This window comes from Hemicordylus capensis, chromosome 5 (genome assembly GCF_027244095.1).
Source record: "Hemicordylus capensis ecotype Gifberg chromosome 5, rHemCap1.1.pri, whole genome shotgun sequence".
In the NCBI taxonomy this organism is placed as follows: Eukaryota; Metazoa; Chordata; class Lepidosauria; order Squamata; family Cordylidae; genus Hemicordylus; species Hemicordylus capensis.
The window spans coordinates 34,999,865-35,020,958 of record NC_069661.1 but is presented as its reverse complement, the minus strand read 5'-3'; the positions used below and the strand labels follow the sequence as shown (position 1 = coordinate 35,020,958).

At 43.8% G+C, this 21,094-nt stretch overlaps 1 protein-coding gene across 5 annotated transcripts in view; it reads left to right on the top strand.

Moving 5' to 3' along the window:
• TBCK (TBC1 domain containing kinase) overlaps positions 1-7,381 on the top strand; it is a 143,184-nt gene extending 135,803 nt beyond the window's left edge. For all 5 annotated transcript variants that reach the window (XM_053253541.1, XM_053253537.1, XM_053253540.1 and 2 more), the window contains one exon: positions 6,157-7,381. In XM_053253541.1, coding sequence (XP_053109516.1) covers positions 6,157-6,267 — 111 coding nt within the window. In that variant the 3' untranslated portion in view covers positions 6,268-7,381. The remainder of the gene's footprint in view (positions 1-6,156) is intronic.
• Positions 7,382-21,094: the final 13,713 nt, after the last annotated feature.

Below are 21,094 nucleotides of genomic sequence, written 5' to 3'. Positions count from 1 at the left end.
CTCTCCAGCCTGGTTGCTATGGGGCTTCCAACATGTCGATAGAAACCCCCTCCCCCCCACCCACCCCGGCCCACCCCAGGAGGCTTAAAGGAGTCATTTGTCAAAGTTTCAGTGGAAGCCTTGTTTTATTACATCATGATTACTTGGGCAGTACAAAAAAAACCAATACAGCACAAGATTTATTGAGTCTCTGAGAATGAAACAAAGCTGCCAGGGTCACGGTTACATGTTGGATAAATTGAAACCAAAGGTGGTGTCACATCATGTGCTAAAGCATGGGGCAGGTGGTGGGGGGGCCTTGGTCTTTCACATGAAATTATTTATATCTCTTAGGTTGCAATCTTCTGCATACTTATGCCCACTTCAGTATTCAGCATCCATATTTAGTAAGTAGCAGCCAGATCATTCACACACCCCAACTCTCGACAGATTGGGACTGTGGAATGGGGGTGATGGTGGTTAACATTCTGCCCAGATCAGAAGCAGAATCTGCCACAGTCCTCATCTGGATTCCTACCACTGTTGCTGCTGCTATTTGCCCAGAGGGGAGAAAGCACCCATTGGTGGCAAAGGAGCCTTCTTTCCAGGGCAAATAACAGCAAGAGGCCAAATCAGATCAGGACCCTGGCAGGGGCATAAAAACAGTTGGATCAGGCTCAAGGCCTATCTAGTCCAGCATCCTGTTTCACACAGCGACCCACCAGATGCCTCTGGGGAGCCCCCAAGCAAGAGGTATGTGCATGCCCTCTCTCCTGCTGTTGCTCCGCTGCAAATGGTATTGAGAGGCATTGTGCTTCTGAGGCTGGAGATGGCCTATAGTCTGAGGCTGGAGATGGCCTATAGCCAGCAGACTAGTAGCCATTGATAGACCTGTCCTCCATGAATTTGTCTAAGCCACTTTTAAAGTCACCCAAACATCCCATGGCAGAGAATTCCATAGATTAATTATGCGCTGTGTGAAAAAGTACTTCCACTTTTTTGTTCTAAATTTCCTGGCCTTCAGTTTCATGGGATGACCCTTGGTTCTAGTGTTGTGAGAGAGGGGGAGAAAATTCTCTCTGTCCACGCTCTCTAATCCATGCATAATTTTATAAATATTGGTCATGTCTCCTTAATCATGTCTAAAGGGCAGAGGGCCTTAAAAAACAAAAACCCTTCCCTATGCCCCAGTCCCAATCTATGGGGCTCAATCCAGCTCCTGTTCCCTAAATTTAAAAAGTACACTACCTCCAAAAAGTAAAGAAATATCTACTTTGACCCTAATGCAATCAGGGCTGATCACATGGATTTTTCCCAGCCGTCATTGTCTTCCTCCTGGCACAATGCAAGTTGGGTGGATAAGATCTGTGTGTCTTTCTATCATACTCTCAGTGTGCATGGCACTTTACAAAGTCCCAAAACAGGTTCCTGCACTGAGGAGCTTACAAACTAAACTTCAGCATGGGGAGAGGACAGAAGATGAGAAAGTGGATTGAGGCAGGGTAGACTGGGAAGAATGCCCATTTATTTTGATTGCATTTACTTAGGCTTAATTGTAGATGGGTACAGTATTGCCAAGCAGCCCCCATGTTGGTTCAAATGATGCATTTTGAAAAGACAAGACAATCATGTAGGCAAAGGCTAATCTTAGAAGTGATGGTCCTCCTGTGATGGCAGGCAGGAACTACTTTCCCATCCAATACTTTTGCTTGTTAATGAGAATTTGCCTGGCCAGGCACTTGAGCGATAAAAGTCTGAATGGTGTATGTCCAACTATACCCAGATGTTGGGTATAGTCAAGATGTTGGGTATAGTCAAGTCAAGCCTTGTCCCTGATCAGTTGGCTTTTCAAAAGCTGTGTGCCTGAGCATTCCCACCAGATAGTATGAACCCACCAAGTCAGCCCCTCTGCCCACCTTTTAAAATTTATTTTTGTTTTTTTATGTTTTTTACATTTATATCTCACTCTTCCTCCAAGGAGCCCAGAGCAATATACATGGTTATGTTTCTCCTCACAACAACCCTATGAGGTAGGTTAGGCTGAGAGATATGTGACTGGCCCAGAGTCACCTTTCCAAAAGTAACATCACTGTATCCTGGCCTTTTGTGAGCCAGGAAACCCAATTTCAGAAGTCTCTCTTCTCTTTTTTAGCCTACTTTCCAGTAGGCTTATGAGATCACCCAGCTTTCTGTATGTGTGTCCGAGTGTCCCACCCCATCAACTTCACAACTCCTGGGCCAATATGAACCAAATTGGGTACAGTTGTAGGGACATATAGGGACACCACAATGGCATTGTTTGTGATGATGTCATCCACCCCAATCCAAGATGGTGGATGCACGAACATTTGAAGCACAAGAGATCTAACTTGTGAACCTTGATTTGAACCAAATTTAGTCCTGTTGTGGAGACAGTGAAAGCGAAGTAGGCTTATTAGTACTTACTGGAACAACTTGTTTTTTAATTGTCTTTGTTTTGATCTCTGTAATTGCCCATAGAATCCTGAGTTCAGTGTTCTCATGAGAGCAAGTTGTCTGACACATCTGTTGCCCAGCTTCTCTCAGAGCTCCTAAAATGGTCCTCAGCCATTTCACCCCAACAACCCAGAAGCCTCATGCTGAAACCCTGATTGGAATCCTTGATGACTGGGTGCTTACCAAACACTGGCAGATCATCTCAGAATCCTTGAATTAGGTGGTCAGGTCTCCTGCTTGAACACAAATCCCTCACTTGAATCAGTCAAGGGATTTCTCCACTAGATGGGACCTGTTTCATTGTCAGATCACAGTCCAGGCTGCAAAAGGTTCTCCTAGTGCTGATTAGATTCCCCCAGAATTGATGAAGTGTTCCTGCAGGGCAGTCACTGCAGAGCCCGCAGAACTAGGTATGTTCGTGTGTAAGACACGAGGTTTGGACATGGGTGATGGCTAAGGAGTGTGCCAGGTTATGAGAGCAGAGAGATGGTCGGGGGAGGTCACAAAATATATGGACAAGATGGTTGCGTGGAATGGACAAGAAGTCAGCATAGGCATTTAAGGAAGCGTGTCATGTAGCACAAGATAACTTAATGATTTTGAAGCCAAGATGTTTTGATACAGTTGAAGGGGCTGAGGAAAAGCAACTGGAGACCAAAGAGGTGAAGGCTGTAGTAGTTGAGGCAAGAGACTACCAATATATTAATTAGGGGTTCTGTCAAAGAGGCAGAAGGCAAGAGTTGTGATTTTGTTATGCCACACACTGTTGGCCATGTGTCTGCATTCTTCTCCTCCTGGTAGCCATACAGCAGTTTGCTCATTGGGATATTCAATTTTCTTGGTCGCAGAGATGGTCTTCCCCCATTCAGCTTGCATTGTTTGGCACCAACGTGAACAGAGAGAGAAAGATGCCAAGATCATTTGTTCAACAGCAATGACATGGAATTTTCAGTGCCTCTGGTCAGATGTATCTATGTTCATACCCGTATTAAATGCACATATATCATGCACCCATATTAAATGCACATATATCATGCAGTAACACTCCACACTCAACTCAAACCCTGCAAGAAAAGGTTAGAAGGGAATTTCTTACCTTAATTTGACATGCAAAAAAGCTGCAGTAAATTATACTCTTATAAATAAAATTCATGTGTGTGTATAGTAATATTAGTAGAAGCATTTTCATTGTAGTTCTTGGTTTAAAAAGAGAGAGCATTTTAATAACATAACTATGGATACTAAATTGTTTATAGTTGCTCAGACACATTATTTAATATATTTCAGCCTGGGGCCAGCGGGGAGGGGCGATAGCCAAGCATGACTTGTCTCCTTAGCTAAGCAGGGTCTGCCCTGGTTGCATATGAATGGGAGACTTAATGTGTGAGCACTGTAAGATATTCCCTTCAGGGGATGGAGCCACTCTGGGAAGAGCAGAAGGTTCCAAGTTCCCTCCCTGGCATCTCCAAGATAGGGCTGAGAGAGATTCCTGCCTGTAACCTTGGAGAAGCCGCTGCCAGTCTGTGTAGACAATACTGGGCTAGATGGACCTATGTTCTGACTATGGCAGCTTCCTATTTTCCCATGTCTGTGGCTGTAAAGATAGCATAAGTGTAAACAATTAGATTTGTCATTATTCAGGCAAGTATAGCTAAGAAATCCTGAAAAAAATTGTCTACACTCATGTACACTACACTACACATTGTTGTGCTTTCCCCCATCATTTTTCCAAACCAGGAAAACCCTAAAAACTTTAGTATTTTCTCAGAGGAAAAGTTCTCTAACCCTTACCCCTCTTGTGTACGCTGTTCTACCAAACCACATCTTTTTTTAACCAAAAAATGCCAGAACTATGCACAGTGTTCCAAATGCGACTGCACCATAGATTTCTGTAAGGGTATTGTGAAACTGTCCAGTCTGTTTCTTGGATGGTCAATAACTTTACACTTACTTGCAAAATGGTGTCCACTGAGCCTCTCTCAGAACAGGACTACACATTACAACTGTTGAAGAAAACATTGGCACTTCCACACTTGACACACTTGTAGAAAATGCTAGAGCATTTTCATTTTTAAAGGTATAAGAAAAATACCTCTGTCAGAGTTGCTGCATCAAAGTGGTTTGCTGCATGCAGGGTGGGGCAGGGGGTGGAGAGGAATGCAAGGTAAGCTCCATGCAGTGACCATTTTGTATGCATCAGTCATGCTAGAATACCTTATTGGCTGAGAAGGAAGAACATGGGAGTGGGTTGCCAATCAGACATGTTCTTGGAGGTAACTGGCTTTGGTTTTTATTTTGTCTGCTTTTGTATCTCTAGCAATGGATAGAGGAGAATAGGATATAGAGGAGAGTTCTTAAAATATTATAAGCTGCTGTGGATTTTCAGGGGAGAAGGATATACATGAATGTGTGAGAACGTTTCAGTGCAAATGGGAAGTGGATAGGGATGTGCCCGGACCACTTCAGCGCCTCCTTAGGGAAGCACCGGACTGACTCGGGTGCCCACATTAAAACTGGTTCAGCTGGCTGGGGATTGGTTCCTTTAAAAAGTAGGGAAAGCAGGTCCTTACCTGCTCGTCTGTCACTCTACTGCTTTTCCGAGTGTGGCAACCCTGCATGTGGCATTTTGGAAAGCGAGCTCCGCGCCAGGAAAAATGGTGGGGAGGTGGAGGAGCAGGTAAAGACCTGCGTTTTAAAGGAACTGATGCCCACCGTGCCCGCAGCTGCCCGAGCCAGTTTGGGCACATCCGTAGAAGTGCATTAGCACAATTTTGCTAATCAAAGAGGTGTTCTTTCATTGCCAAAGATAGGCTGCTTTAATTTAAAAAGTGGCTCTTGTTTCTCTTTTGCTCTTTAAGCATCTATTTGTTGAGAATTAAAAAAACGAGAAGGACTGAACATAAGGGAGCAGGCACCAGTTTCAGGTCACAATTCAGATGAGTCTTTCTTGTCGTATTCATTTTGTATATCACCTTGACTAATCAGCAAATGTCAACACCAGCAAACCTCAGTATTTTGATTTGAGTAGAGGAAGTTTGATAGTGGAAGTAAGACTAGTGGTGTGCACGGAACCACGTAGGCGCGGTCCAGCACGGGGGGGGGTCTAGCTTTAAGGGCGAGGGGGTTGTACTTACCCCTCCTGCCGCTCTTCCCCCTTCCACCGCTCTTTCCCCTCCGGTGCTGCAGTTAAAAGTGAAGTTTTGGGGGCGGCAGCATTCCTCCCTGCTGCCCCTGCCCCTGATCTTGTCTGGAAGTTGTGTAAAATACCAGCACATATGCGCCCATCACGGCGTGTGCGCGCCCATCGCTGCCGTGCGCACGCGCGCCACACACGTCACACGCAATTTAATTTTTTTAAAAGAGCATTTATGAGGGCCCCTGATCCAGTTTGGGGCCGAGGGGGAAGGGGCGGCACTAACCTGTTCTTTTCCACTACAGTTCCAATCTGCATTTAACCCCTGAATTTGTTGTTTAAAACAACAGAAAAGTGATCACATTTTACCTCACATCTAGTTGATCCTCATTGTAGTATTTATTATGGCCAAAAGACAAACATATGCCTTGAAAAGATTTACTAAAGCAAAGTTGATTAACAAGAGACAGAATCTTTTTTAAAAATTCCCTGTATTCGAGCTTTTAAAAACATATATGCATCTAAGTGAATGATACACAGCATTCTAATACTGGTTCTTTCTCCTTCAGTTTGCAGCTTATCTTGTGAAAATCAAATATCCACGAGTTTGCATTTTGGATGGAGGCATAAACAAAATCAAGCCGACTGGTCTGCTGACAGTTCCTTCTCCACAAATATGAACCTCCAAAAATACCCTGAGAGCCAGAAGTTTGGAGATAGCCATCAACTGTATGAGGCAACTCTATGGGCATTACAACTCCTGCAGTATGAAAGTGACACACATTATCAGCATCTCTGCATGCAGATTTTTCAGGAGTTTTCTTTCTTTCATATATCTTGTGACATAGAGCTTCAGTCTGGCTGGATGAAAATGTGAAGCTTTAGACTGTGTGCTACACCCCACCAACTCTTTAAACAATCTGAGTGTCATCCCTGTAGTAATAACAGCAGTAACGTTCATCAGGTTTGTATATATTTTGCCCAAGTATTAATGTGGAATTACATGAATCATTTCAGAAATAATATTTCAAAAACCAAACACGGAAAATAATAGGACATAATCAAGGCATACAGACATTAGAGATATGCATACCCATCCTTCAAATAATTGAATTATACTTATTTATCTATTTAGTTGGGCATTAAAAACAGAGGACCCCATGTTCTGCAGCATAACATGGGCAGTTTTGAGCTGCCCATGCTGCTGTGGGCTCCTAAGGGAACTTCCAGAGGTCTTGCTCTTTTGTACAAGAATGTAAATAATTAAAGTAATGCACGCCTGCACTCCAGAACATGTGGACCAGTGAACGACCAGGCATGCTGCTGAATCCTTTGAAACACACTCTTTCTTAGAAATTTGTTCACTCAACACTTATCTTACAGTAGCAATTGTGATGGAGCCTTCACTCTGCCTGTGCAGTTTAATATAATACTTGGTTAAATTTGAAAAATGTATTTGAAAAGAACTCTTAAGATATTCTAAACATGCAGTAATTGTATTTGAAATGTTGGTATTGCTTATCAGTTTGAGAGAGGAGAATTATTAGTCTCAAAAGAAGTTGTCTGAACTCTTGGCAACAAAAATAATTAAAACCTACCTTTTTTCCCTTTGCTTTCATTAAATTTTTCAATCTAAGTTTAACATTTTTACTAAATAGTTGCATACATAACTTTATTAACTTTGTTTCCAAGTTTAATAGGCAAATTTAACTACTTCTTTGTCATCTTATGATATACAGAGGATCTGTACAATCCAGAGGAACTTCTGAATAAAAAGTGTAACTTGACAGATAAGAGGCTTGCATTTTTGAATTCCATATTGATGAAACTGCCTTGGAGATGATTGGTCAACAACCCCAGTTTGGGCGAATGTGGGGAGTTTAGCTCAAAAGGGGAGACGGTTCCAAGCGGTTTTAATTTGTGCAAGCGTCTGAACTCAAGAAAACTGGCTTGGGGGAGAGGTTTTAATTAACAAAAGGAGTTTATTGAATGAAGAAAAATAAAAGTAGTAAGACTAAGTTACTAGGTGTTCCTAACATAAAAGCAATAGAAACATGTTTAAAAACAGACTATTGTAAGGCACATTTAGCTTGAAGTTCCAAATTATGTGTAAATTACTTGGAGGGCTACAGACAGTTACTTTAAGATGGGGGCGGGGGTAAGGTTTCAAAAAGAAGAGAAAGGGGTCAGTTCAGCCCTGAAGGAGCCAGGCAAGAGTCCATATTATCTGTCCTCACGAAGATCCAACTCGGGCAGCTGGAGACTAGCGTCTGTCTGGGGAGGCAGTGGGGAGGAGGAGAGTTGAAGGAGTTAGTGTGGTTCCTCACGAAGAGAGTTCCAGCGTGAGGCCAGCTGGATAGATCGGCAGGCGGACTAATCTAAAACTAGGCACAATGAGCTGAGCCTCAGCGTGAGGGCAGTGAATTGGCCAGGCAGGTAGTGATTTCAGCTCAGGTGGCCTCAGTGGAGAGGGGCACACCAAGGTGGTCTGCTGAAGTTCTTGTTGCAGTGGAGTCTCCAGAGAAATGTCTGAAAGAGCATGAAGATGGAGTCCCCAGGAAGATAGAGAGGGGATGACAGTTGTTGCAATGTTCTGCAGTTGGAGTCTCCAGTGATAAACACAGGAGAGCACACTGGGTCATGGAGCTAGGGATATTTATATCCCAAAACTTGCCTTGGAGGCATTTTGCTGTTGTCATGTTCTGCTGAATATGGGAATCCAGACAGGCTTTTTCGGAATGCATTGTGTCTGATCATCCTTCCTGAATAGGAAGGTGCGTAAATCACCTATTGTATGCAAGGCTGGTTGTAATGAAAATCAGAGTGTGCAGGTGTGTCAAAGAATATCCTGTGTTGGGACTGACTCTCCCAATAATTCTATCAAAAGTTTCAATGGGCACCTTTTCAAAGTTACTTCACTGACTCGTCCCTATTGTGAGGGAGTCTGCTGCTGCACTTGTCTTACCTGCCTTCCCTTCCTGGCCAGTCCACTACCAACTAAGCGATTTGTCCCCATGTATAACATAAACTGGGAGCTCACATTGCAGTGCAGCTCCTGAGCATAGCAAAAGTGCAATCTCCAAGCCTGGAGATGCAGCTGCAACCAGGGAGGCTTCTGGGAGCCGGGCAGAATAAGCTCAGCTAGTAACATCCAATTCGTAATATAATGAAAATACACTTTTTGTACACTGAAAGTTCATGCAGGACAATCCCTGTTCAATGAATTGTAGACTGTGTTTGAAGGAATGTGGTGAGTTGCAGAGTCTTCAGTGTTATGACACTTCTGCTTTAATATATGCTGAATGTTTCTTTGCCCTAATAGGAATCTGACTTGATGCATTTCCTCCGCTTTTAGAGAAGGAATTCTGAAATGTGAAGATTACCATACAAGCTGTAGTGCTGAAAATGTATCGGAGAAATTGCCTAACTTAGGAGTCCAGATCATGATGTGCTCTGTCTTACAGCACTTCAGCAGCTCAATGTGTTTACAATTTCCCTTATGTCACATTGGAGCTTTACTTTCACATGAAGAGAGCAGATACATGGCAGTTTCAAGCCATCTGCTCTCTCCATATATCATAAGCTTTTTTTTTTTCCCCCAGTCATCTAACTGCTGTTACCAAAGTGATTATCGTGAGTGATGGGCTTGGTGGACGTGCAAGACAGTATATGCTTCTGAGAAACCTCTGTGGAACTTTGTTTTGGACTAGAAGGCAGCAGAGTCTATTTGTCCAGCCTTCAGCTTTGAAAAAAATCTTCAGCAGGGCCTGTGTGAGCAGCAGATATGTTCTTTCTCTTAACCAACACTGCTTCGGTGGTCCCAGAGTTAGCAGCTTATGGGATAATACAGGGTGCATCAAAAGTAATAAACCCATTTTATTTCCATAATTTTCTTCTTTGGTTCAGATGGTGTAGACCCTTGTGTATCAGGACATGGAAAAGTGGTTGGGAGGAGAGCTGGTCTTGTGTTAGCAAGCATGAACTGCACCCTTTGCTAAGCAGGGTCCACCGTGGGTTTGCATTTGAATGGGAGATTACATATGTGAGCACTGTTAAGATACACAGGGGATGAGGTTGCTCTGGGAAGAGCATCTGCATGCTTTCATGCAGAAGGTTCCAAGTTCCCTCCCTGGCATCTCCAGATCAATCTTAGAGAGACTTCTGCCTGCAACCTTGGAGAAGCCAGTGCCAGTCTGTGTAGACAATACTGAACTAGATGGACAAATGATCTGACTCAGTAGAAGGCAGCTTGACTTACATTCATAATTCAAAAACACTCTGTTATAGTGCAGCTCTACTTGAAACATGGATCCTCCATCATTGCTGTGCAAACAGTGCAGAGGATTCCACAGGCCCCATCAAAATATCATCAGAAGATGCATGTCCAGACATCACTATAACAGATGTACTGATAGACCATGCTCTGCCAGAGATGAGAGAAACATCAAACAAATGTGTGAAAGCATACTGAACATCAATCAAAATCAACAGGATGCCAGTCTTTGGAAATCAATTTCTCTGAAACCAACGACAGAGGGAGTATGACTCTGCTGTTCCTTTTGGATCTCTCTGCTGCTTCCATTACCATCGACCATAGTATCCTTCTGGATCTCCTGAGGGAGGTGGGATTGGGTGGCATTGTTTTACAGTGGTTCCACTCCTACCTCTCTGGTAGAGTCCAGATGGTGTCGCTTGGAGACTGTTGCTCTGCAAAGCGAGAACTGAAGTGTGTTCTGGGAGTTGTTGATTTTACCCCCAGTAGGTAAACACCAGAGCACTAAGGAAGAGAGAACACACAGGTAGGTAGCAGAAGATGGTTTCGTTGTTGCTTCTATTTAGAGAAAACACATGGAGATTCTTGTAGAACTAAATACTAAGTATTTATTGGTTAAGTACACTTGGATAGGAAAGTCATAATCCTAATCTAAAGCACTACAAAATGAATAAGTAAGGAGAGAGAGAGATGTTTCCATCTGCTCTCTAGGAGGCTAGGAAGGATTGTGACTCAGCACAGAAAGTGCTGAAGAGTCAGATCAGGGGTCATAGAGACAAATAGGGAGACTCTTACTTACTGTCTCTACTCCCAATGCCCCTAGTGGTCATTAGGAACATTGGTGCAAAAGATTGATGCACTGGAACTCCATATCCAACAGTATGGAGTTCCACAGGACTCCATACTATTTCCAATGCTCTTTAACATCTACATGAAACCACTGGGAGAGATCATCAGGAGGTGTGATGCTAGGTGTTATCAATATGTTGATTATACCCAGATTAACTTCTACATGTTGACCTCATCAGGAAATTGCATATCTTCCCTAAATGCCTGCTTGGAGGTGGTAATGGGCTGAATGAGGGATAACAAACTGAAGTTGAATCCAAATAAGACGAAGGTACTGACTAGGGGTGGAGGGCTGGACCCAAGAGATGGTTTAGATCTGCCTGTTCTGGATGGGGTTATACTCCCCCGAACGATCAGGTACATAGCTTGGAAATGCTCCTGGACCCCAAGCTCTCCCTGGTTTCTCAGGTTGAGGCGGTGGCCAAGAGCATTTTTATCAGCTTCAGCTAATATGTCAGCTATGACCATTTCTAAAGGTGAATGATCTTAAAACAGTGGTACATATGTTTGTAACCTCCAGATTTGACTACTGTAATGCACTCTATGTGGGTCTGCCTTTGTATGTAGTCTGGAAACTACAATTGGTACAGAATGCAGCAGCCAGATTGGTCTCTGGGATAACACAAAGGGACCACATAACACTGGTTTTGAAAGAACTACACTGGTTGCCGATATGTTTCCGGGTGAAATACAAAGTGCTGATTATTTCCTTATAAATCCCTTAATGGCTTGGGTCTAGGCTATTTAAGAGAGCGCCTCCTTTTTTATGAACCCTCCCGCCTTTTACGATCTTCTGGAGAGGTCCAGTTACAGTTGCCACCAGCTCATCTGGTGGCAACTCAGGACCGGGCTTTCTCTGTGGCTGTCCTAGGGCTTTGGAATATGCTCCCTGCTGAAATAAGAGCATCTCCTTATCTCTTTGTTTTCAGGAAGACCCTCAAGACTTCCCTGTTCTCACAAGCTTTTAATTAGAATTTTAATAATTTGTTTTATATTGTTTTTATTGTGTGTTAACTTGTGATTTTTGATATTAAAATTTGTATACCGCCTAGAGATTTACATATCAGGTGGTATAAAAATATGATAGATAGATAGATAGATAGATAGATAGATAGATAGATAGATAGATAGATAGATAGATAGATATTTAAGCCGGATTTTGAAATGTGATTTGAATTGGTGTTTTCTATAAAATTCAGTTAGTCCAAGAGTGGCAAACACTTAAATGTCATTCTTTTTCATTAGTAGCCTATAAACAGTATCTCTTTGAACTGGTGATTCTGAAAATATGTACCAATTTGTCAGATTGCCAGTGGTTTTTTATTTATAAATAAAATGGACAATAGACACATGTCTGTAGAAGAAAAAAGCATCAGATTAAAATCTCGGCATATGGCAACAATTGGAAACTTGACACAGGTATGTGCATCATAGAACTGCTCACTCAAAGACACCCTTGCCCTCAATTGGACAGGTCTCTTGGCCTATCTCTTCCTGCCCATACCTCGAAGGGCTTCACCTTCACCTGCCAACCTTCAACAGGAGCACCTCAATTGCATACTGATCATTCCATGGTGGCCACGCAACTTCTGTGGCTCCCCCAACTTCTCCACATGTTGGCCAGGCTTCACCTTCACCTGCCAACAATACTCACCTCTTTACCGAAGCCTCCAAGAAACTTCTCCATACCAACATTCACCACCTGCACCTCACAGCATGGAGGATACAAACTCCTTCCTGCAGGATCTCCAACGTGTCCTCATAGCAGCCAGGAAGCTTGCAATGAGAAAGTCCTACAATCATAAGTAGCAACATTTCCTACAATTCCTAGCAATGGACGGTACAAACATGTCTTCACTTACCTCAAAGGACATCTTTTGCACCTCAAGCAGTCTGGCTTGAAAGCGTCCTCAGGGGTCATTTGGCAGCAAGATGCCCACTTGCAGAAATCCTCCTGGTTCCAAAACTATACCGTCAAAACAACTCCTAAAAGGCTTAGCCCACCTTTACCCTGATGACACAGTAATGGCACCCGCATGGGACCTTTTGCTAGTATTCTCCTGCCTCATGGGTCCACCCTTTGAATCCTTACCAACAACTAGCCACCTCAAACTACTAAAGGGAAAGATCTCTGGTCACACTAAGATTGGTCATGCAACCAGACAGCTAACAGTGGCTGTAAGATGACTGTTAGAGTTATTGCTGTTAACTGGGTCTTTTTGGGCTGCAGTTGTATTACACGAAAAATAAGCAGTTTTGTTTTTTTCACAGGGAAGTGGTGTTTGTACTTTTGAGAAACTTGGGAACATACTTAATTTTTGCTACAACCAAGGGCAGAATGGATGGCAACCTGGTGATCCCTTTCAGCCTGTTGTTGTATTCATATACTTGTTACAATACAGAGCAGGAGGTAGGCAACCTTGGCTCTCCAGCTGTTGTTTAACTCCAACACCCATAATCCCCAGTCACAATTTATTGTGGCCGGGAATGATGGGAGTCACAGTTCAACCACAGCTGGAGAGGCAAGGTTGTCTACCTGTGACACAGAGGATGAGATTGAACCTAAGGGCCAAGGGGCTGAGCAATAATCTTCCAGACACACATTCTGGACTCTATTCCCCAGGAAGGACAGGAACCATACACTCCCAGCCCCAAACCAAAGTGGCATCCCAGAAGGAGACCATGGCTGATGGCACTGAATGCTGATGAGGAATCAGCAGAAACAGCAGGGATGCATTCCCTTTGTTCACTTCTCAGTTGGTGTAGCCAATCTTGGGGTCATGCATGAATAAAAGCACTGTTAATTTACAGGCTTCGACTTCAGTTTTTGCATCTTTGCAAGGCTTCAGGCTCCCCCTTACTTCCCAAAGAAATGAATTTTGTATGTTCTGCTCATTTAGAATTATCCCTCTGTCTATGAATTTAATCCCTATTCTAGTGGGACATGTTTGGAGCCAGGGACATGAGCCTTTCCGTCACACAATGAAAAATGTGCTGTCTTGCAAGTTAGAAGAGAGATGAGGAATGAGGAAGTGGAACATGAAATAATGATCCTCTCTGCCTCCCCCGTGAAGGAGTTACTTTTATAATGAATTATCAGAGAGAGTCTCCTTACTATGGATGGGGGAGCTTCCAAGTTGACACTCAAAGGCATCCTGGAATTAAAGGTAAAGTGTGCTGTTGAGTTGGTGTCGGCTCCTGGTGACCACAGAGTCCTGTAGTTGTCTTTGGTAGAATACAGGAGGGGTTTACCATTGCTGCCTCCCATGCAGTATGAGATGATGCCTTCCAGCATCTTCCTATATCACTGCTGCTGGATATAGGTGTTTCCCATAGTCTGGGAATTAACCACTTTTGTTTGTTTGTTTGTTTGTTTGTTTGTTTGTTTGTTATGTTTATATCCCACTCTTCCTCCGAGGAGCCCACTGCCCAGAGCGGTGTACATGGTTATCTTTATCCTTGTAACAACGCTGTGAGGTAGGTTAGGCTGAGAGATACATGACTGGCCCAGAGTTACCCAGTGAGTTCCATGGTTTTCGAACTCAGGTGTTCCTGGTCCTAGTCCAACACTCTAACCACTACACTATGCTGGCTTTCCTACATTTACATCTTCCTATGGAGCCAGAGTGAATGATACCTGTGCCTTCAGATCACACCTTGGCTCCAAAATGACTAAGGGCATATAGCTGTTATTGGACATAGAAGGGCTTATAGCTGTTAACAGTGTTATATTTATTAAGAACACTTAAATTTCACTCTTCAACAAAAAGTTCTCAAAGTGATGTACATAGCCAATAAATAAATAAATGGTAGCCCCAAAGAGATCACAATCTAAAAAGAAACACAATGGAGATGCCAGCAAAAGCCACTGGAAAGACTAGGCTTGGGATGATTATGGACACTTGACTGCTCTCTGCTAAATATAAGAGAATCACCAGTTTAAAAGGCACCTCTTGCCCAGCAAGCAGTGGTTCAATGTTTGAGCTGAAATATTATTTACTGTTTGCTAGTTATTATAATTAGTATTAATTTATAACAGTTACATGTCACAACCCATTCTTCAGTCCAGAGGCTTTCAAAGCAGGTTGCAACCATTTCTTATTGTCACATCTACACCACAGTCTCTCAGTATGCAGTTTGTGTAATCCTGGGCGTATGAGACACAGAGGCAGGGGGTGTTCATCTGAATCACCCCTTTGCACGAGCTCCAAAACCATGAGAAGCAATTTGGATGAATGCCCCCCTCTCTCCGCATGTCAGAACATCCTGCTGTGATATCAGGGTCAGCATACTTTGGGCAACCCCATCCTGATTTCATGTTATGGCCAGTGCTCATGAGAGAGGCCCCCCCCCTCTCTTATGCTCTCTATCTTGCTCCTTACTCTTATCAAAACAATAGCAAAAAATTGGCATGCCAGCAACAGCAGCAGCATTGGGTTCAGCCCTCCTAGCCCAGGCCAACGTCACCTCTAGCCCATTCAAGTTATGCACCCCTGTTGTAAAAAGATGGCAACCTTATCCATACTAGATCAGACATCTGTCATAACAAAGCCCTACACACACAGCCCTTCTTCAAATATGGCACACATTACTGTAACTATTAAATTCAATGAACTTTACATTTTTCGGGGGGGGGGGTTAAATGTGAGAAACACTTATCTACACAATACTACATCTACTACACAACTGACTTTAAACTGGCTTACATTATTCCTTCTTTCCATATATCCCATGAAACTGTCGTTTTTTCTTTCCAGTGTTCAGCTCCAATATCAATCTTACTATTATTCAGCAACTAGATTGCGCAGAACACATCTTTGGATGTTTTAGAAGCATTAAAAAATGAATGGACTAATTAAAGTTTCCAAAGGATTAAGCTAAAAGTATTTTGAAGAGTGGAAACTCAGCAAATTACATCTAGTAATACAAAGGTGAGAAAGCAATACATTCTGCAATTCCTCGGGTTCCCCAGTACTCTCTGCCTCTGCCTCTCCAGATACTGACAGACTTGTTATTGTAGCTAATATTAACAATTATCCAGCAGAAGAAAGATTTATTGTGCAACGTTTGTGCTCCGTGGCGCCAGAGTTATGTTCTAAATCCACAAACAAGATAAAAAATTCTTCTACAATGGTGCCTGAGAAAAGGTGGAGCTATGACTCATACTGGAGTTGGCTTACAGTGGCAATGCCAGGTAAATACATACTCTGTACAAAAAACGTGTTCTTTGACAGCTGACGAAACATGATTTGGAAGATAAAAAGAATTCTCACCTTTCCCCCAAATGCTTATTCATCTAAATATATTTTGTTCAGGAACGAAGAAAAAATGGAAACGGAGGATACTAGCAATATCTACTCCTTAAAGTGTGGAAAGACGCATCACAGAAAAGAAGGAAAGGGCAGTACTGAAGGAATAACCTTTCAGCTGCACTAGGAATGTTGTTCGTAGGACCCAATGTGTTTGAGAAACGCTTCCTCAGAGCCACTGCGTTCTATATGCTGAGGAAGACACTTTCATCAAATGGACCCAATAAACATGGGCAGCATTCAGACAGTCATGACTGACTTGTCGCCTTGATTTCAATGATGCTTGCCCATGACTTACTAGTCTGAAAGTTGCCCTGTATTTCTAATCCACCTCTTTTCCCCAGAATGCACTTGAGTTTATTTTATGATTATTTCTCTCAGCATTCTTTTATTTAACTGCCACCATTTAAAGTATCTCTGTAGCCTCTTTCAGATATTATTAAAAAGCCTCATTGTAGCCATTCACAGTTGGGTGAAGGGGGAGGAAATCCTGTCCCCGCTGTGTCACTTACCTACACGCCCCATGGCTCATGATTCGATTTCTATACCGCCCTTCCAAAAATGGCTCAGGGCGATTCACACAGAGAAATAACAAATACATAAGATAAACAAAATGGATCCCTGTCCCCAAAAGGCTCACAATCTAAAAAGAAACATAAGATAGACACCAGCAACAGTCACTGGAGGTACTGTGAGGGTGGTGGATAGGGCCAGTTACTCTCCCCCTGCTAAATAAAGAGAATCACCACATTAAAAGGTGCCTCTTTGCCAAGTTAGCATTTTCACTCATACGCTTAAAAAAAAAAAAGTTAAGGTGCCCATCTTAACTTCCACACCATATAAGCTGTAGACTTTGTATAGTCTGGTATACAATGATGGCTTTAGAAATGAAGCTCAGTGCACCTACACTTTGCCTTGATCAGAGATGTATCAGGCAGAAATTCATCAGGGATATCTCTAGGAAGTGATTAGGAAAGTGCACCTGTTAAATGTCTGCCTGGATGCATCCCTCCCCAGCTCAATGTCCAACTGAAAGACCAAGGCAAAATGTGGGCACATGAGATGATATTAAAAAGCCCCGCCCTAGCCATGTACAGTGGGCTGAAGGTGAAGGAGCTCCCATCCCCGCCATGTCACTCACCCACGTGCCCCCATGGCTCATGATTAGGGCAGGGCTTGACTGAAGAAGAAAGAGCCCTCCCTGAAGAAGAAAGGGGGTGGATCAATCCACCCTTGTAATCACAGATGTGCCCGCCATCATGGTGAGGGCTCATTCTTCTTACAGGTAAGCAATCTCCTATTGTTCTGTAATGTGGTCTCTGTGCTTTACACAAGTGGGCATATAGCAAGCTATATCCAAGAAGGCCTCTTACCTGGAGGTGGGGGGGTTACACAAAGAGCAATCGCAGGAACACAGTGCTGGGACAACCAGGTCAAAGCTTGACAGATAACATTCAGAGAAATGGCCCAGTCGAAGGTGATGGACGCAGTGACAGCTTCTAGTAGGGTGTGCTTTGATGCCCATAGAAAACAGCAGCTTTGCCATGTCATAACAGAGTTGGATAGTTTGAACTACCCAGTGGGAAAGAGTCTGTGTGGAGGCCTGATTACCACGGTGGGGGCCATTACAGGTGATGAATAAGGAAGGCTACTTGCACCACTGTGCTGTGCGCTGTGCATAGGCGGCTAGGGCTTCTCTGAACATGAAGGGAGTGCAAGCAACATTGAGGACGATCCTGGAGATTTGGGAAGAAAACTGGTAAGATGAGCGGTTGGGAGCAGTGGAAGGAGGACACTACCTTCAGAAGGCAATACCAGGGCTGACGACCACCATATCTCTATGGAAGATGAGGTGTGTGTGTGGGGGGGTGTCTTCTTGAAAGGCTCTTAATTTGCTCTCGGTGAGTGAAAGTGATAGCCACTAGGAAGGCCACTTTGCATGATTCAGTAGTAGTAATTTGTGAGATTTCCTGTGTACATTTTGAGGCAAGTAAAATCACTTGTGTTACAGCTTATTTCTATGAGTGGCTGGCTCCAACATTATGGTGCGGAGCTACTATCCTCTATCTACTATCCTCTATCCTCTTTCCTTTTTACTTCCTTCTCTAATGTGTGTTGCCTTTACCTTTTAGGTTGTAAGCCTACAGGCCGGGCCTGTTTTATCTTTACTTTTTCACAGCACCTAACAATTTTAGGTACTTTATTAACGGCAGCAAATAACCTATGTGGAAAACAAGAAGCCACAAAGGACCCTAGCATACTAACTTAGCCAATTCTGAATCCTTTTCATTCAGTGTTTTTGAAGTCTATGCAATATTAGCTATATTCAGGCATTCAGTAACCATGTATAGTGCACACGATTGCAGTACTGTATGGAACATCCACGCCAATGCTCTACATCACCTCACCTTCCACACCCACACCTATGCTGGCACCACAGCATTCCCAATCAAGGGGAGGATCTCTCCCTAGGTCCGTTTGTCTGAGTACCAAACACTGTACTGATGATTGGCACAAAGTCTAGGCCTACACCGTGTGGCAGATACACCTGGAGGCAGTGAAGGGGAGGATTCAAGAATGGAGAGAGCTCCTGGCAACAGTAGCTAAGGGGATAGAATTCTGGAGGAAAGGGAGCCATTGGAAAAGGAAGAAAGGAGAGATGCAATGTAAAGTGAGGTAAGGCAAAGCGATACAAAAACTGAGACTTTGACAAGTGGGTGGAGCCAAGTGCTGTAGGTGGAAACAAGAAGCAGAGTGTGGAGACAGAAGAGGAGAGAACCTGTTCTTCAGTGCAAGCCCTTACAGGGGTGTAGCCACCATTGTGCAAACGGGTTCAAAGAACCCGGGCTGCCAATAGTAGGGGCCACTGAAGTCCTGAAGGGGGCGTGGCTTGGGTTCCGGAAGAGCCCTGAATGAAACCCACCCACCCCCATGCCCGGGCTATTAAGAGCACTGAGTGAGTGCTTGCCCATCCTTTTCAGGCAGCATGTCGTGCAAAGGGAGCATGGCCTCAAGCTCTGGAGAGCCCGAGCGAGCCCTTCTCTGTCATTTCAGGCAGTGCTTGCTGTCTGAAAGCATATATTCTCCCTTTCTCTCCCTCTCTGGAAGAAAAGAAAGGGGAATAGATGCTTTTAGGCAGCAAACGCTGCCTGAAAAAGGTGGGCAAGCGCTCACTCGTGGGCAGGGAGGGGATTTCTCTCGGGGTTCAGGAACACCCCATGTGCGTTATGTCATGCACATGGGACGTTGTCAGAGGACTTGAACCAGGCTGCTGCTCGGCTGGCTCCGTATCTGGGCCCGTAGCCAGCTGGTAGCATGGTGTGTACCTGCCACACCAAAAAATTATCTTTCCTCCCCAGCCTCACTGACTCTTTTCACTTAACATTTTATAACCTGCCTCCCCTGACTTCTGCAATCCGCCCCCGCTGCAAATTTTGAGGCTGGTTACAGTCCTGCTTCAGTGATCTTCACTATTTTTCAAGCAGGGGCTGCTTTAGGGGCTGTGTTAACTTGTTTTAATGTGATTTTTTTTTAGAGTGTTGTATTTTAATTTTTGCAACCCGCCTTGGGGTGAGTTTTATGAAAGAAACTGAACTATAAATAAATAAATATGAATCAAAACTTCAGTGTAAGAGCCATTTCTCATGGTGCTGCTGACATCCTCATAGTACTACCCTTTTCTCGGGGCCCTTTAAAAGAGACAGAGCCCTCTCGTAAGAGCTCGAGGAGGAAAGTGCTGGGAAGGGCTACACTTGCCAGCCCTCCAAGTGGGTGCAGAGGCTCAAGAGGGCTCCACAGCACTGGGCAGCGCAATGAAAATGGTAGTCTCCACATGGTGCCAGGGGGGGACTGTGCAGCATATTCAGCTTTGACTGAAGCTTCACACAGGCCAATAAATATGATTAGTCAGGGAGTCACTGGGTTAATGGGGGCTGCCACCAACCCCTGGACCTTACAATGGAGAACACTGTTGTACTTCATGGGACAGAACAGCTGTGAGGAGCAGGGGAACCAGCAGCCTGCAACACAGATCATCATAGCATCTTCAATTTTAGGCCGCCTGGGAAACACCACAGCAACAAACCAGTCTCTTTTAATCTAAATTACTAAGAGGAAATGTACTAAGAGGAAAGGGGGATCCATTCTATAGGAGAATAAAACTGTTTGGTTTAATTTACTGTCATTTCTTTGTTTACAAACAACTTGATAAAAGTTGTTTAAAGCTGAAGTCTTTGACTTGGGTTCTACCCTTCCTCCCAGATTAGTATTCAAGCAGACTGTGGCTTTATTTGACACATACATTGTCAGCACAGAGGGAGGGTCTTTCAGTCACTGTTGTTACCATGTATACTGTGTACAATTATGGAACACAGTAGGACTCCTGGGTAAAACAATATATATCTCTATATATAATACTCTAAGGACATACGTGGCAAGCCCCGCCCACACAGTGCTTTACCAATCGGAGGTAACATAACAGAAGCAGTGGGCAGTGGGGATTCCATATGCAAATAGGGAAGAGGGGCAGGGAGGGCGAGCAGTGGGGAGGCAGCAGCTGAGAGTAGGTGGCTGACACTAAGCAATAAAGCAAGGACTGTGGGGTGGGGGCAAGTAGAGCAACAAAGTCCTAGTGCACAGATGCTCTGTGCAGGTTCAGCTAGTATATATATAATTCTCTAAGGCATACCTGTGGCTAATCCTGTGCGTAGCAGCTCTCACGAGAGTTCATAAGCAGAAGCACAATGGTGATTGGGCAGTGGGGATTCCATATGCAGACAGGGAGGAGGAGCCTGTGATGGTTAAGGTCGGTTGGAATTCAACTGTTACTGGTCGGAAGATGTTCTTGATTTTAGAGGAGAGGAATAGATAGATAGATAGATAGATAGATAGATAGATAGATAGATAGATAGATATAAAAGAATAGTGGGCAAGGGTCTGCCAAGAGAGGGGTTGTGAGGGAGGAAAGAGCTGCCTCAGGAGAAGGAGGCTGTCGTGTGGAAAACAAGGTGAGGAAGCAAGATCTGTTAACTCAGATCTGTTAACAAGATCTGTTAACTCAGGAAGTGGGAGAGGGAG